This window comes from Geospiza fortis, unplaced genomic scaffold (assembly GCF_000277835.1).
Source record: "Geospiza fortis unplaced genomic scaffold, GeoFor_1.0 scaffold112, whole genome shotgun sequence".
NCBI lineage: Eukaryota > Metazoa > Chordata > Aves > Passeriformes > Thraupidae > Geospiza > Geospiza fortis.
In genome coordinates this window covers 19,050,982-19,065,615 of record NW_005054298.1, presented here as the reverse complement: position 1 = coordinate 19,065,615, position 14,634 = coordinate 19,050,982, and the positions used below count along the sequence as shown (strand labels likewise).

General features: G+C 38.9%; 1 protein-coding gene across 1 annotated transcript in view; it reads right to left on the bottom strand.

Annotated features, from left to right (window-relative positions):
• Window positions 1-1,441: 1,441 nt before the first annotated feature.
• The window catches only part of MAP3K20 (mitogen-activated protein kinase kinase kinase 20), a 58,581-nt gene continuing 45,388 nt past the window's right edge, over window positions 1,442-14,634 (bottom strand). The window contains exons 10-11 of the mRNA XM_005415867.3: window positions 10,624-10,759; window positions 1,442-6,452 (exon numbers count right to left, since the gene is read on the bottom strand). Of these exons, the coding sequence (XP_005415924.1) occupies window positions 6,081-6,452; window positions 10,624-10,759 (508 nt within the window). The 3' untranslated portion in view covers window positions 1,442-6,080. The remainder of the gene's footprint in view (window positions 6,453-10,623; window positions 10,760-14,634) is intronic.

The following is a 14,634-nucleotide window of genomic DNA, read 5'->3' as shown; positions in this document are numbered from 1 at the left end:
TGTGAGAGATACGAATTGAAAAGAAAACCATCCGAACATTTTTCGCCCCTTCACCCAAATTTTACTCTGGTGGCTGATATTATTCTGTTCCTTCTTCCCTGCAAAGTGCAGGACTTAAGCTGCAACTCATACTGATGTACTAAACCACTGCATTCACACTGATTGTGGGCTGGCTCCAACAGCGTGTTGGCAGTGTTAAATCGATCCTGTTCCTCTCTGCAGACAAAATTACCAGCAGATCTACAACAAAAACAACTTAGGAAGCAAAAGTAAATCTTCTGATGGAAAGGGACTCTATCTGCCTCTCCTCTTGGTTCTGACACTACAGGAAGGCTTTTGCTTTGGCTTTGGTCTGCAATGAAAATAATGCTGGGATTATGACTCCCTCCCAAATCATGGATGCTTTCTGCAAAAGGAAGGAAAACTTTCACTGGACAGCAGGGAAAACAGAATTTGGAGTCTGGCCACTGCAGACTGTCTTCCCACCCATATACAGACAAGTCTCTCTTGGTTTCTGCCACTGCTTTGTAACGACTCCTGTAAGGCTGGAGGAGTGCAGCACTTCCCAGCCTCCTCCTACACTTTGTTGGATGCAAGATGGTGTTAGCTCTTGAAGCACTAGGAAACCACGGAGGAATGGCTGCATTAAACAAAATTCTGGGATGATGTGAAAACTGACAGAGGAGAAGATGTCACTGTAACAGTGATTGCCATTTTACTCATTCAAGTATATGGTATCCAAAGTGTCATCTTCTTGGCATTTTTATTCAGCTTAAAGGATTACCATTAATTGTTGTAGATCTGTATTTGGACAGTCAGCGTCTCCCAGAAGCTCAATATCATGATGTAGTTGCAGACTTTTTGATGTAGATATGTGATTTATGAGAGACTCAGCTCGGTTATCCCCGACCCCCCATGGCTTTGTCACCCTCGCCACCCCAGGGTCCCCAGACCCCACCCACAAGCCAAGCATGTCCCCTAGGCAGGCCCTCACCCCAACACCTCCACCTGCAGCCTGGGCAGAACACTGTAGGACAAAAGTAGCGCTGGGGGCAACACTAAAGGACAAGGAAGGGCAAGTGGCAATCATGAACACCCTCAGGAGGCTCTGAGTTGTGCCTTTTGTAGGCACTTAGCGTCAAACTGGCTGGTGCTGCAGCAGGAGCCTGGTAAAATGATTTGTACAACTGAAAAAATTTACTGCAGAAGTCCAATAATGCATTTTTAGATGTACAGTGGGTTTTTTCTGCTTTCTTCTGGTTTAAATATAACCAGTGGCAGCAGAATAGTTCTGTATTATTCCTCTCTTTTTTTTTTCTTAATGGGAGAATAAAGGAGAAATGGCACACAGTTAGTAATACAGAAAAGTGACTTAAACCAGCAGACAATAAGGAACCTCTTCGAACTTCAGCGTTTTACATAGTGACACAAATGCATAAAATTTACTGTCAAAATGTTTATTGCAAAATAGAAGTTTGGAACAAAAGAGAAGCAAGGGAAAAGTTCACACCAAAAGAAAGTTTATGACACCAATCGAGGAAATTGAATACATTGTATGATTTTTTTTGTTTGTTTGCTTTGGTTTTACACTGGAAAAGCGAATCCACAGTGTGAATAAAACAAGACATGGTATGTCAAGTGCAATAAAGAGAATAACTGACACTGCAAGATTTTACCACACACAAGTGTAACATTGCATGTTCCACACAAATGATATATTCAGTTTACAGCACAAGAGTCTTGGCATAGGCATTGCACTCAGCTTTGCTTTTTCAGAAGGGAAAATGAAGTTTTCTAACACTGTGAAAATATTTTCTATTCAAATTCCATCAGTTCAAATCTGAAGTGTAAGTAGCATCGATTCCTACTATTCAGTACAAAACTTCTTCAGTAGTGCAAAAGCAAGAAATGCAGTGGACTATATCTGACTTTAAAAGGCATATGAGTATTTAGCACACAATATAAAATGTTAAAAGAAAATCATTGGTTCTACAGTTTTAAAATTAAATCTTCACACATCAGAAATCTCTGTGCAGATTTTACAGTGTACACTAAGTTGAAGCCTGGGGGAAAGGGGAAAGATCTCTCCTCCAGATTCCTACCAGTGCATTTTAAGGTCTGTGAAAATTACTAAATGAACTTAGTTTTTCTGCCTGAACATTCTAACTAGGACTGTAGTTAAAACCTCTGTCAAGTCAGAGGTCTTATTAAAAACCTGTAAAAGCTGCCTGATTACAGATAAAGGAAGTACACCACTAAAGACACACAGTAACACTGCTCAGTACCTAACAGCTATATGCACACTACACATCTATTGCTACTGCTGAGAGCAATACCCATCATTACTGCATCAGATATTTAACTCAGAATAAACACTTTAAAACCCAGAAGGAAAGGGAATCAACACCTAAGAAAAGCTCTGGAATGATAAGCAAATGACAAGCCATGAACATGACTGTGTGACAAGAGGCCACGCCAGACCTCACCTCCAAAAGCCCTTCCACTCCAGAGGGGACAAGCTCCATGTCAGGGAGCACACAATGGCTGGCAACGCAGCACACCCACACCGTACCCTAAGGCACTTGCTACTCCAAGAAATTAGTGATGACATTGTCACAAAAATTACTAGATCAGAAGTTTTCCTTCATTAAGTCCCATTCCCATATTTTTTCATCATGGCTAAAGAAAAGGAGTTGGGAGTTGGACATCCTGTCTTGGTCCCAGCTGACCATTAAGCAAGCCAAAAGTCGATCCTCCCCATTCTTCTCTGAGGCCACTTACCCACCTAAGTTCATGTCTGCAGTACAGCAGCCTGGTAAATATGCCAAGTTCAGGCCTGGTTCTTACCTTTCCCCTCCACAAATGCAGTGATATTATTCTACTGCAAATACCTTCAGGCTTTATGGAAGGCAGAGGAAACTGGAACCCAAAAGGCCTGGCAGGGCCTAGTGAGCTGAGAGGAGTACAAGGCACAGGAAGGCTTTTCATGGTTTGTTCTGGCTTTGGCCCAGAGCAGCCAGAGAAATGTCTTCTGGGTTTGGTTAATGCTTGTATTAGCTGACACACGATGTGGCTCTGGACTGCTGTGGAGATTTGTATAACCTGATGATGAGACAGGTAGAAGATGGACTTGGATACACTGCAGAGCAAAATCAGGTGTAGAAGATGAAATACTCTGCCCTCCTCCAACCACCATATCTGCCCACCAGAGCCATTTTCAAAGCCTTTATCTAGTGAGAAGCATTTCAGAGGCAGAAACAACACAGCTTGATTCTCACATATGATCACTGACTTGCAAACTGGAGACACCTGGTGTGAAACTCATCACAGGAAAGTAAAAATGCAATTAATACCACTGCTTTTTTAGTAAGTATAGCCAATATCCTAAGTATAATACTATCTCAACTGCATCAGAAGAGTTTGTCATGTTATCACCTTATCTACAATTCAGAAGTCACCCTCGCTACTTTAAATGCATGGGGAAGTTTTAGAAGAGCTTAAACTTTTCCTTAATATAGTTTAATTTGCTTTGAGAAACAACATGGGAAAAAAGGTGACGGGGAAAAATCCATCTTGCTTCATTAAAAAATACTGAAACAAGCAGGTAGAAATTACTACAAGCATGTTACCACATTCTGATGATATTTGCTGATATAAGTTACACACCTGGGTAAGCACAAAATGTTGAAGACAGACCTAAACCTTGTGATGTTGTAACTATGAAAATCTGTGTCATACTACTTAAAAATTATTTTTATTTCGGTAAAGATTAAGGAGTTAATTTACAAATTCACTTAAAACCCACACAAACATAAATGTGCATGAAGTGCTCCAAGATTGTCAAACACGAAAAAAGTGCAAAATATCAATTCTAGGAACAGATTTTTTTGGGTTTTGAATTAGAAATGTACTGAACCAAATTTTGTTTTCAGTTGTACATCCCTATACTGCTGAAGTGGGGCAGTAATTTATGCACAATGATACGCATCTTAAGACCTAAAGTGCACATATTACATTACACAAATCCATCAAATTTTGCCGAGTGCAAAGTGGTAGTTACAAAAATAGTATCATTGCTGTGGGTGTCAGCAGATGTAGACTTACAAAAATAGTACAAATCTACACTGGAAAAGGCTATTTGTTCTTATTTCCATTTCATTATTTGCCCTTCCAATTCTCTTTTTCTCCCTAAAATCAGATTGCTTTGATGGACCCAAGAAGCCATCCCCACATGAGCCAAAAGAGTTTCTCCTTGGGATACTTTGAACATTTACTGCCTCACTTAAATGATAATTTCATCATGAAAATAGCTTCCAGATACAAGAGGGAAGTTCAAGTCAAGAGGTTTGGGAGTGTCTGGAAGAAGGTTAAATGACATCCTGCAGGAACTACAATCCCATGCAGAGCGAATGGAGCAGGCCAACCTGAGGGCAGCACTTGTGCCTTGCAGGTGACTGGATCAGTGCTGGTGTTTAAGGATAAAACAATTCTTTCTTCCTCACAACCCAAAGAGGTACCCACTCTGGAAAAACTTCTTCAAAGAACTTTGTTTTGTTGAGTGAACAGGTAATGATTTCAGGCCTGCTGTAATCTAATGTATCCATTTTTTTCTAAGCTATCCACAAAACACCATAATATATAGGTTAGAGCTGTGTAACAGGCAAGCCTATAATTAAAGATGCCACTCAAAAACACAAGTTTTATAAAAGAAACCCTTCCAGTAATTGAGAATGGAATTTTGATGGCTTGTTCCCACTACTGCTGAACTACACAGTAACATTTTTCTTTTGAAATGCTGCCCTTCTTCCTTGGCAAATATTTTACAACATCTTCCTTTCTAACCTGCATCTGTGTTCACACTGGTTTCCCTCCCTCCTTCTGCATCACCACTAAAGGGGTCATCAGGAGAAACATCCTCACTGCTCTCAACATAAGTGCCTGGCAGGCAATTATTGCAGCAGATTGTAAGACACTGAGTTTTATGGTAAGCTGTAACAGCAGTGACAATACTTTAAAAGTAATGTAGCTGCAAAAAACAGTTATGCAGAGTCTAGTAAATATTCCTGACATTACTGCCAGATTCTAGTACAGAGAATTTCACACAAGCCACAGTGGTAGGGCCCAAGCTGAAATGTCACAGTGGCTTCTCTTTGTCCTTTCCCAAGGATGGCACACGCTGTTTAGCAGATACAACAGAATCAAAATTTACAAACACCGATTTTTGCTCTCAGGTACAAGAATAAGTCCATCAAAGTTAATGAGGCTTCATGGATTCACATCAACCTAACTGAAAATTAGCTCTAGATCACAATATCTGATAATAGATGCAGAGGTCTGATTGCAGTTTACTTTGCTAGGGTGAATTATACACACATGCACATACACGTGAGGGGGAAAAAAAAGAACATTTATAGAAATCATCTACTAATAGGGATTATCTGAGTTCTGCTGCTATTCCATTTTTAAACTATTTATTTAACTAAGCCCTCTCTTCGTCCGCAAGCTTCTCTGTTCCTAGAAACTTACTTGTGACTTCCCACAATGTTGCCTTGAAAACGGCTTTAAATTAAGAAACACAGCAAACCCCTTCACTACAACAGGAAGAAAGAATGGATGTAGAAAATAACAAATCTGGAAGTACAAGCATATGCATATGACTGACAATTAAAGGGATAAGGGAAATGACAAAAAACACGAAAGAAAAATTTGAAGTACATTAATGGCATTAATGGCATTGAAGTTTCTCCCAGTGTTTCCGAATCTTAAATTTATCAAGCCATAGTTTCTGTAATCAGGCACTAGGAATTATAGATATAATGATGAAATAATAATAATCTCAATTAGTTTGGAAAGTTTAGTTCCAAATTTCATCAAAGCAGAAATAAGCACAATTGAAACAGAAACAACATATCTTTCAACATACAAATACGCTCAGCCTGGTAAATATCTTTTTTGTTGTTGCTTGTTTGCTTTTTGTTCTTTTACAGGATTTAAACAGACCAAACTGACAGGATTCTTGTTCTAAAACTTTATTGTTTTGCTTTGCTAAAATGATTTCAGGGTTAACTCTACAACTTATTTCATTCGCTGCTATCATCTGTATCATCAAAATCATCATCATCATCATCATCGTCATCTGACCAGTCGAATTCACTGAAACCCAAAGCCATGTTGATTTTCTTCCCTTTTCTCATAGACGTGGTTTTAGAAGAATTCTTTTTGGCTTGCATATTTATCTGCATTCCAGATTGCAGGACAGATCCTGCTTTGTTCAGAGAGAAGATATCCCCAAAGCCCGTCATCATCAAGGCCTTCAGGCTTTGGTTCATGCCAGCTACCTCCCCGTTACTTGTTGCTGTGATCTGACATGACATCTCTGCACTGTTTGACTCCTCTGTTTTAGATTCAAAGTAAGACTCCTGAGACATTCTTGCAGCAAGAGGTAAGAAAAACTATTTAAAAGGAGGAAAGGACAGAGCAAAAGTGAAAGTTAGAACCAATTTAAAAATCAAGGAAAAAGACACCACCAGATTAGTCAGCAATCAACAGAGAGCATACGATTAGTGAATCTAAACATGGAGGTCAAGTAAGAATTCATTAAAACAGATAGCATCCTTCTGGGGTCATCATTCTTAAACCAAAATCACTGAGTGGCATGGCAAGAACCACAGGCAACAGAGCTTTCATGACAAAAGAAGGTTCAAACTCTTCAATCCTTCATATTTTGTACAGCAAAAAACAGAATATGACATTTCCCAACCAGGTGGACTGGTTCCAAGGCAATTGGAGCTGCTTAATTCAACCTTTCAGGATTGAAGAATAAATTGGGTTAAGACCAGAGAAGCCAAAAAAGTTCTGCAGTTTGATGCAGAAGCAGCAGCCCCTAAATATCAGAAATGAAAGCAGCAGCAGACTGGTTTTGAGTGTATGCTCAAAAGGAGAGAAAGGGTCACCCTGCAACAGCCACAATCAGAAATGAGTCTCTCACCAATGCAAAGGACAGGAGAACTAGCCTCCAGCCTGCACCAGCACCACACCTCCAGAAGCCATCCCAGGGACAAGCAGGCAGGGGAAGAGGGGTGGTTTTGGTCAGCTTGTCAGCTTCTTCAGCTTTTTTTTTCTTTAGTGGTATCAAGAGACATCTGTCAATTGCTTGTACATCATATTAAATTTCCGCTAATCTTCACCTATGGATAATGGCATTCTCCTGACCCAGTCTGTTTGTAGTAACAAATGAAATATGCTCTCTTCAGGTTAATGATTAATGCCTCTTCAGAGTGGCCAGGCTAGTAACCTCTGTGACATGTTTGCCTGTGCTTCACAGGGAATAAAAACTCAGGAGTTTCACCCTAAATTAAACTACCTACTTGTCTTAGGGTGTCAAACTGAGGCACTACATAAACAACAGCAAAGGAGCTGTGTGGTGCACTAGCATTTCTTTCCAAAGCATTTGTAAAACTACCTACCCAAAATTCATGGGTTTTCATATCTTTTTTAACCTCATCAGAAAACTGACTGAAGAGTCAATGGCAGTTGATCAAAACAAGTTACAGGGGTGATTATGGTGATGCCCTGCTTTTGTAACACAAGAGGCTTCACAGCCAGGGTTGCTCAAAGAGTGCCCATTTCTTGGTAAAACCACTTACATTGACTAATTTTCTATCATTAGAAAAGACAGCATCTGTCTTCTGTTCCACTTGAGCTTTCCCTACTTACAAAGACTTACTATTTGCACTGTGGTTAAGTAAAGTTAGTGATCAGGGTTTAAGAAACAAAAATAAAACAAAGAAGTTGGCATGATGGGGGTGCCCTAAATAGCCTCCATGCATCCTACTGCTATGTGATGAAAGAACCTGCAGCTAAACTTCTGTACACCTGGCTGTACAAAAACCTGCAGTTACATCATCAACAGTGTGCTAGTTGGATCAAGCTCTTCCTGATAAAAAGAAGGAATCTTTCAAAAACAAGACCTAGCACACACACTTCATTGCCAGGTAGTTATAGTTACTTTAGATCCACAGAAGAACATCCCCGACATGGGAAGAATTCCCAAAAAAAAATCAACAAAGCTGCAAATCAGCTCTCCACTGAAACACCTTTCTGGGTCATTGACTGTTCAATGTCTGAGAGTGGGTAAACTGTGAATGGCTCATTTTGCAAGTTATAATCACATTACTTCCTCCATATTTTGCCATCTCGTTATCCGGAGAATTTAAAGAGTTTGTTGGGATGGGACATGCCTTTAGTGACATACTGCATATGATGACTATCAGAAGGGACCCTTAGAAATGGCTAGGATCCACCAGTCTCTCTAAATTCCATGGTTAAATGACCACCTGCAGGTACAGGGCATCACAGGTGATATATGGATTTCATGTCTTGCTCACTGTCTTCCTCTAATAAGATGTTCATCTTACCTACATCCACTACCATTGCAAAGTCAAATCTTCCAAGACAAGTCTCCCATTCCATGGCAGCTATGGATATATTTTACTCCACCAAAATGCTCCTGATTCCCTTGCGCTAGAGGCTTTTGGAGATCCGCACAAAAGAATTTGCAGAGATCAGACTCAAAGGAGTCTGTTGTATAAGATGCAGCGAAACAGGGTCAAAACAAGAGCAGGGAGAAACGCACAGAAGCATTCCTAAATATTGGCCTCATCCTTCCCTCATGCTGAAGTGTGTGAAGCTATACTTTACTCATTGGAGCAGAAGCAGCCTGCCACTCACAGTTACCTACCACGCAGGATGAAGCTTCTACCAACCCTACAACACTGGAGAATCAAGTGGCAGAGACAGCTTCACTGTTCTCCTGTCACTTGGTTTAAGTTTCTACTCCTGCGCACCACTGCTGGCCTCTGGTCTTTGCTGCAGAGACAAGTGAAAAGGTGACAGCAGAACACAGAGCAGGGACAAGAGTACCAGCTAAGACACAATGAGGCCTAGTTTTGGCTAAGAACCAGGTTTATGCCTAGCGGGAACTCTAAAATGTGTCACAGTTCTAGCTGCCGTATCTTTACTCCTGCTTTTATAGTCAAGGTAGTTTGAAGGCAAGCACTGCAGCTCCCTGTTGTAACCCCCTAGTTTGATGCTCCTGAGTAGACACAGCCTGAACTAATGGAAGGAGACAGATGCTTGACTCCCAAGGATTACAGCTTGCAAACAGAATGCCCAAAGATATTTTGCAAATGACTTACAGCTATGAATTTACAATATAGTTGTATGTGTAACCAGTGCTACGAGAAAAACCCAATCCTGCTTGAATAAACCCTTTTTTAGCCAATATATCCAATTTTTTCCAATAAAATGGCTCTTTAAGAAATACTACTGTGTAAGTTCACTTAAGATGTGTGGAAAAAACAAACCTATATTTGTCTATTAGAAGAAATTGCACCTAAATGCAATAGGACAGTTGGGTTAATGCTATGCAGAAAGACAGTTCATGCTTAGCACAATAGGCCTTAGCACAATGCTTTATTCTTGCAGCAATGCCAGATCTAAGTGAAAATACAAGTCATAAGCAAGTACAGCATAAAAAAACCCTAGGCCCTTGCTGGTGAAAAGGTTTGCTCATTAAGGCTGTGTCTCATGCTGTGCTCAGGATAGAGGATGGCCCACAGCTCAGTTACTGGAATATGGCAAGTGTTAAAGCAGGCATAGAGATATCTACTGAAAACACACAGAATCTGCACATAGGAAAACATTCATCCTCCGTGATTTCATTGGTGCATGTTCACAGCTGGAACATAAATGCAACTTCATTCAAAGAACAGCAATAAGCTATGCCTTAAAAACAACTCATATGTAAATGGGTCTGGCTGGAATCAAGGTTATTAGTATGATAAAATTGTGCATAAGAAAAATCATATGCTACTGCAATCTCAATTTGGTATTTGTCTTAGCTAGTGCTTTAAAAACAAGTACGTATCACAGTATTTTTTTAGCAACTCTGTTGTAATGTCGCGCCATGCACTAACCCTGTGGTCCTCCCTCTGCCAATCAGTGGTTGAAGAGCATAGTATTTCATCAAGAAATTCAAGATAATGCAAGGAAGTTTTTTTGTTCAATTTACTAATAGAAATGTGGGAATTCTACCAGCTGGTAACTGGCCAGTCAAAGTTATGTTAATTATAATTATGAACAAAACCTTAAATTAATACTTTGAATTTTGACCCCCTTTTCACAGAATGGGAATTTGCTACTTCTCAAAGAAAAAGAACAGAATCAAAAAAATCTGCATAAGTTTCACAACATGCCTTCTGGAAGATACAAATTATTCTTACATTTAAGACCAAATCCTGCATCCCATAAAGTCTACAACTTTCTAGTTGAAAAAAGAATTTATTGAATGTAAACAATTTTTAAAGCTGAGAACTCTAAATAAATCAATGGACACTGCTTAAAATGCCTATATCACAATATGAACTATCGGTAATATGTGGTACCTAATGTATTAGGTGAAATTAAAAAAAAATATTGTTATCTAGAGTGATGCAATAAAATTGGCCCAGAGGAACAACTAAAAACAGGAGCACTACTTCCTTAGTATGTCTTGAGATTTACATAGACAAAGCTCCAAATCCTTCTGACACAAGATGAAAGATTGAATTATTGTCTACTTACAGGAGTATTTGATTGTTCAGTTAACTTCTGCTCCCACATCTTCAAACGTCTCTCCCGTTCCTTTAGTTCCTGCTCTTTAAAGCTCAGATCACGCTCCAGTTTCTTTAGTCTCTCTAAGGTTGCTTCAATTTCACATCTGCACGGAGACAATTTGTTACGTCTTGTCTTTTCCTGACAGATATAAATTGTTCATAATTCCCACTTGAATGTTAATTAAATGTGAAAGGCTGAAAAGTACAATACTAACTCAAGCAGTTCATTTAATTACCAAATGCAAAGTCTTTCACAGCTTTAGGAACAAATGGTAATGTTTATACTTCAGACCATAATACCTTCAGTTGAAGAAAAATAACATTTAAAAGAGTGAAATACCATATGACAAAAACATTTTTAAAATGAAAATGCCTTCTTTCCCCCCAACATCATGAAACATGATCTGATCCATAAAGAAACTGCATTAAGAACTGGTAATGGGACAAGCATTAACAATACAATACAGGCAGTCCAAGAAGTCCATTTGTCTAGGTTTATAACTTGACTATGAATACTACTTGGACTTACACTCAAAATGCACAGAAGCATTTTGTGGGGGAATGTTTTCACCACTTACCTTCCTGTTCCTTTAGGTGAAGATACAAATGCAAAAATACAAACTGTGATATGAGCCAGCCCTGCAAACAGTTACAAATACAAGCTTCTCAAGTTTGGAAAGGATTTGGTTGACTTTTCTCCAGTCCTCACCACACTTGCAAAGTTATGAAAAGTAGGAAGGGCAGGAAATGAAGGCAGTACTCTAAGAAAGTTGCAGATACCATCTGTATTTGGTTTCACTGCACGTACCTCCCTTAACAAAGCAGTTTCCTTTGACATACCTTCTGATGGATGGTATATTTTAAACACATGAACTGAACTGCTCTTGGAAAAGAGTTTAACAAGTTTTGCACTACACAAATGCACAGAAGGTGAACAACAATTCTGTCGCCAAATTCAGACATATATTTTGCTTGTGGGGTAAAAAAGAAAAATCTATAGTATCAGAGGCTGTACTTGCACTTAACATTTCTGTGCCTGTTTGGGAAACTGTGCACTGTATCCTGACAGTTGTGGGAAGAGTCAATCACAGTGTTTCGTTTTTCTCGCATACCCAAAGAGTCTAAGCAAATCAAATAATTTAAATATTCCAAATTCTATGGATTTTTCATTTTGATAAGACATCTCTGTCAGAGTGCATTGCTTAAAAAGTACAGTGAAAGGATTCAGAGCTCGAATAACCAGAAAATCCTACTGCAAACTTTACCACCATGCTTAATTCTACTGCAGAAATCAGCCACCTGGGGGCAAAGGCATTTATCACACTTGAGTCCTGCTGAGTGAGCTGTTCTATGTGGTGGTCAGAACAAATACCCCTCATAATTATCATGCTTCAGATTTAAAGAAAAATTCTCTATCATATTTAGGCATGCATAAATTAAGACTGATCCCTGTGCTGGGTAGAAACTGGTCACATATCATAATAAAGAGACAACAAGGGAACAAACTAAAAGGCACCGGACCAAAGGTTCCGAAAGTGACTCATACCCAGACACCCATATCCCTCGTAAACCCCTTCTGTCAGGTGAAACACATACTATGCTATCTACTGTGGAAACTACAGAGCAATTTGAGGGCAGTTGCAAGCACTGCTTTTCTTAGTTTGTCTCTCATCATTGCTGCTACTTACATACAACTCTATAATTTTTTAAATATGTAAATTACATCCTCTTTTAAAATAATATTATGCGCTAGGGGAGTCCTGGTAACAATAGTTTTCTCTGTGTCAAAAGTCTATTTTGTACTGTAATTACCTCTCTTCGTTAGACAGAAACTTCTCTTAAAATAAAAGGTTAGTCTGCAAAAACAGTTGTATTCTGAAAAATAATTCCACTGCATAATGAAACTGTGTAATTAAAGAGAGAGCTACTGTACATTGCCCAGTTAATGAGTCTTACTCCATAAATGAAGCAGCTTGAAACATTATACATGGTAGGACATGTGGATTTGCTTGCTTCTGTAGTTCTGCAGTGTGAGTTTACTGGTTTTTCTAGAATAGTTTCATTCTGTGACACTGAAGAACAAATACTAATACATTACTAGAAACTATAATGACAAACATTCACAGATTAAAAACAATGACTGGCATTTCTTTATATGTCTTGAATTGTTACTAATACACTAATGTAAGTATCACGAATACATAATTTTAATCATTGGAGCAGCCACTCGTGGGGAGAGGATAGAAGGAGAGATGCACTTAGTATATATGACTAAATGCAGACAAATGGGATCTCTCACTGAATTGGAACATCATTACTTCTACAGTAATTATTTCTGACTGTAATACAAGTGACTTGAGAAAGGGCTCCAAAAAGATCACAGAATATGAACTTAAACATAGGGCCTATGCAACTAGACCTATGCAACTCAGCCATAAGGCAGTGCCCCTATTTTATTAATAATAAAAACGTGCTGAACACGTGTGGAACAGTTAGGAAAAAAGACACTGAATTATTTTAAGGAAATGCAGAACAAGCAGATCATAATGTGATATTAATATAAAAATGAATACCAGAAGATGTTGCAAATAAGACTGCATTATATAGGTAAGTCAAAGCATCACTTGTGTTATCAACTCCAGCAGTCATGTACAGACTCAGCCCACTCTCAGTTTTCATGCCAGCCAGTCAGTGATACTGAAGACTCCAGTTACTTGCTGTTGCAGCTACAATTTTGGCATATCTATATAAAAAGGACCTCAGCTTGCCTTTTTTAAGAGTGGGGAAAAACACAATCCAGGTTGTCTGAGCTTTGCTTTGGTAAGAGCAGCATCCTTGTGAAAGTGCAGTATCTGGATCATTAATTCAGAGGTCCCTCAAAGGAACAAGCATAATTTTTGCTTTTCCCAAGCCCACCCTTCTCCAGTGCTCTGATATCCAGGCTTCATTAAAATTCCCTATTTTGTGGTAATACATCTCATACTTTCCCTACTGCTGTTTTCACTATCTCTTTGCAAATCATTATGGGATAAAAAACCATGGGAAAAAAAATCAGTAAAAGCAAAGATTTTTCAATACAGAAGTTAAATTACATTAAATTAATGTGCAGTTGTTTTTAGTAACAAACTTAAGTCTCTTTTAGTTTATCCTTTGGGATCACTTTATGCATCTTTTATCTATTTCAGGTGGCAATTTTTTTGCATGCTTTCTGTTTATTTGGCTAAGCATTCATGAAAGCTTCCATACAGATATGGCTTTTGCATCAGGGCAGGAAGCTGTTACCAGAATTTGGATAGGAGAGCACCCCTCCAGCTTCCAAACAAGTGCCCACATGATTTGTGCTCTTTCTGAACGTTTGTTTTAATTTCAGCTCAATTCAAAAATTATCTTTGCTTTCAGGCAAATCATGTCCCATCATGAATTTTTATTTTCTCTCTCATATTTCCTTGTCTCTAAGTCTTCCAGAAAAAATGTCACATTTCTTTTTAACACAAGTCTCCATGGTAAGTAGTTTTTTCATTATTTGATAGTACCAAAGAGCTCTTTGTTGCTACATGGCTTTTCCTTAATACCTTTTCAGATGTTCCTCATCTGAGAAATTTAGCAAAAAATGTGCAAGAAATACTTGGGCCACTTGAGATACACTTGAAGAAATAAACTGATAAAGTAAAACAATATTTGTCACGAAATGTCAATTAGTACAGCTTTTATTTTGCTACATTGGCAAGATTTAAGTAGTTATTAGCTTTTCCTAAAGGCAATTGAGTACCCGCCCATCTTTAAAATATTTTTAATATAAGAAATCCCTCAGTAGGATGTACTTTTTTCCCCAACCATCCTTGTTCTACCTGCTGTCAAACCCACGATATGATGCTCAGAGTCTGGATAAACAACGGTGCCATGCAGTTGGGGTACTTTAAACACCACCCGGAGCGCTCAGCACTGGGCTCCGGGCACAGGGCCCAGTGGTGCCCGCAGC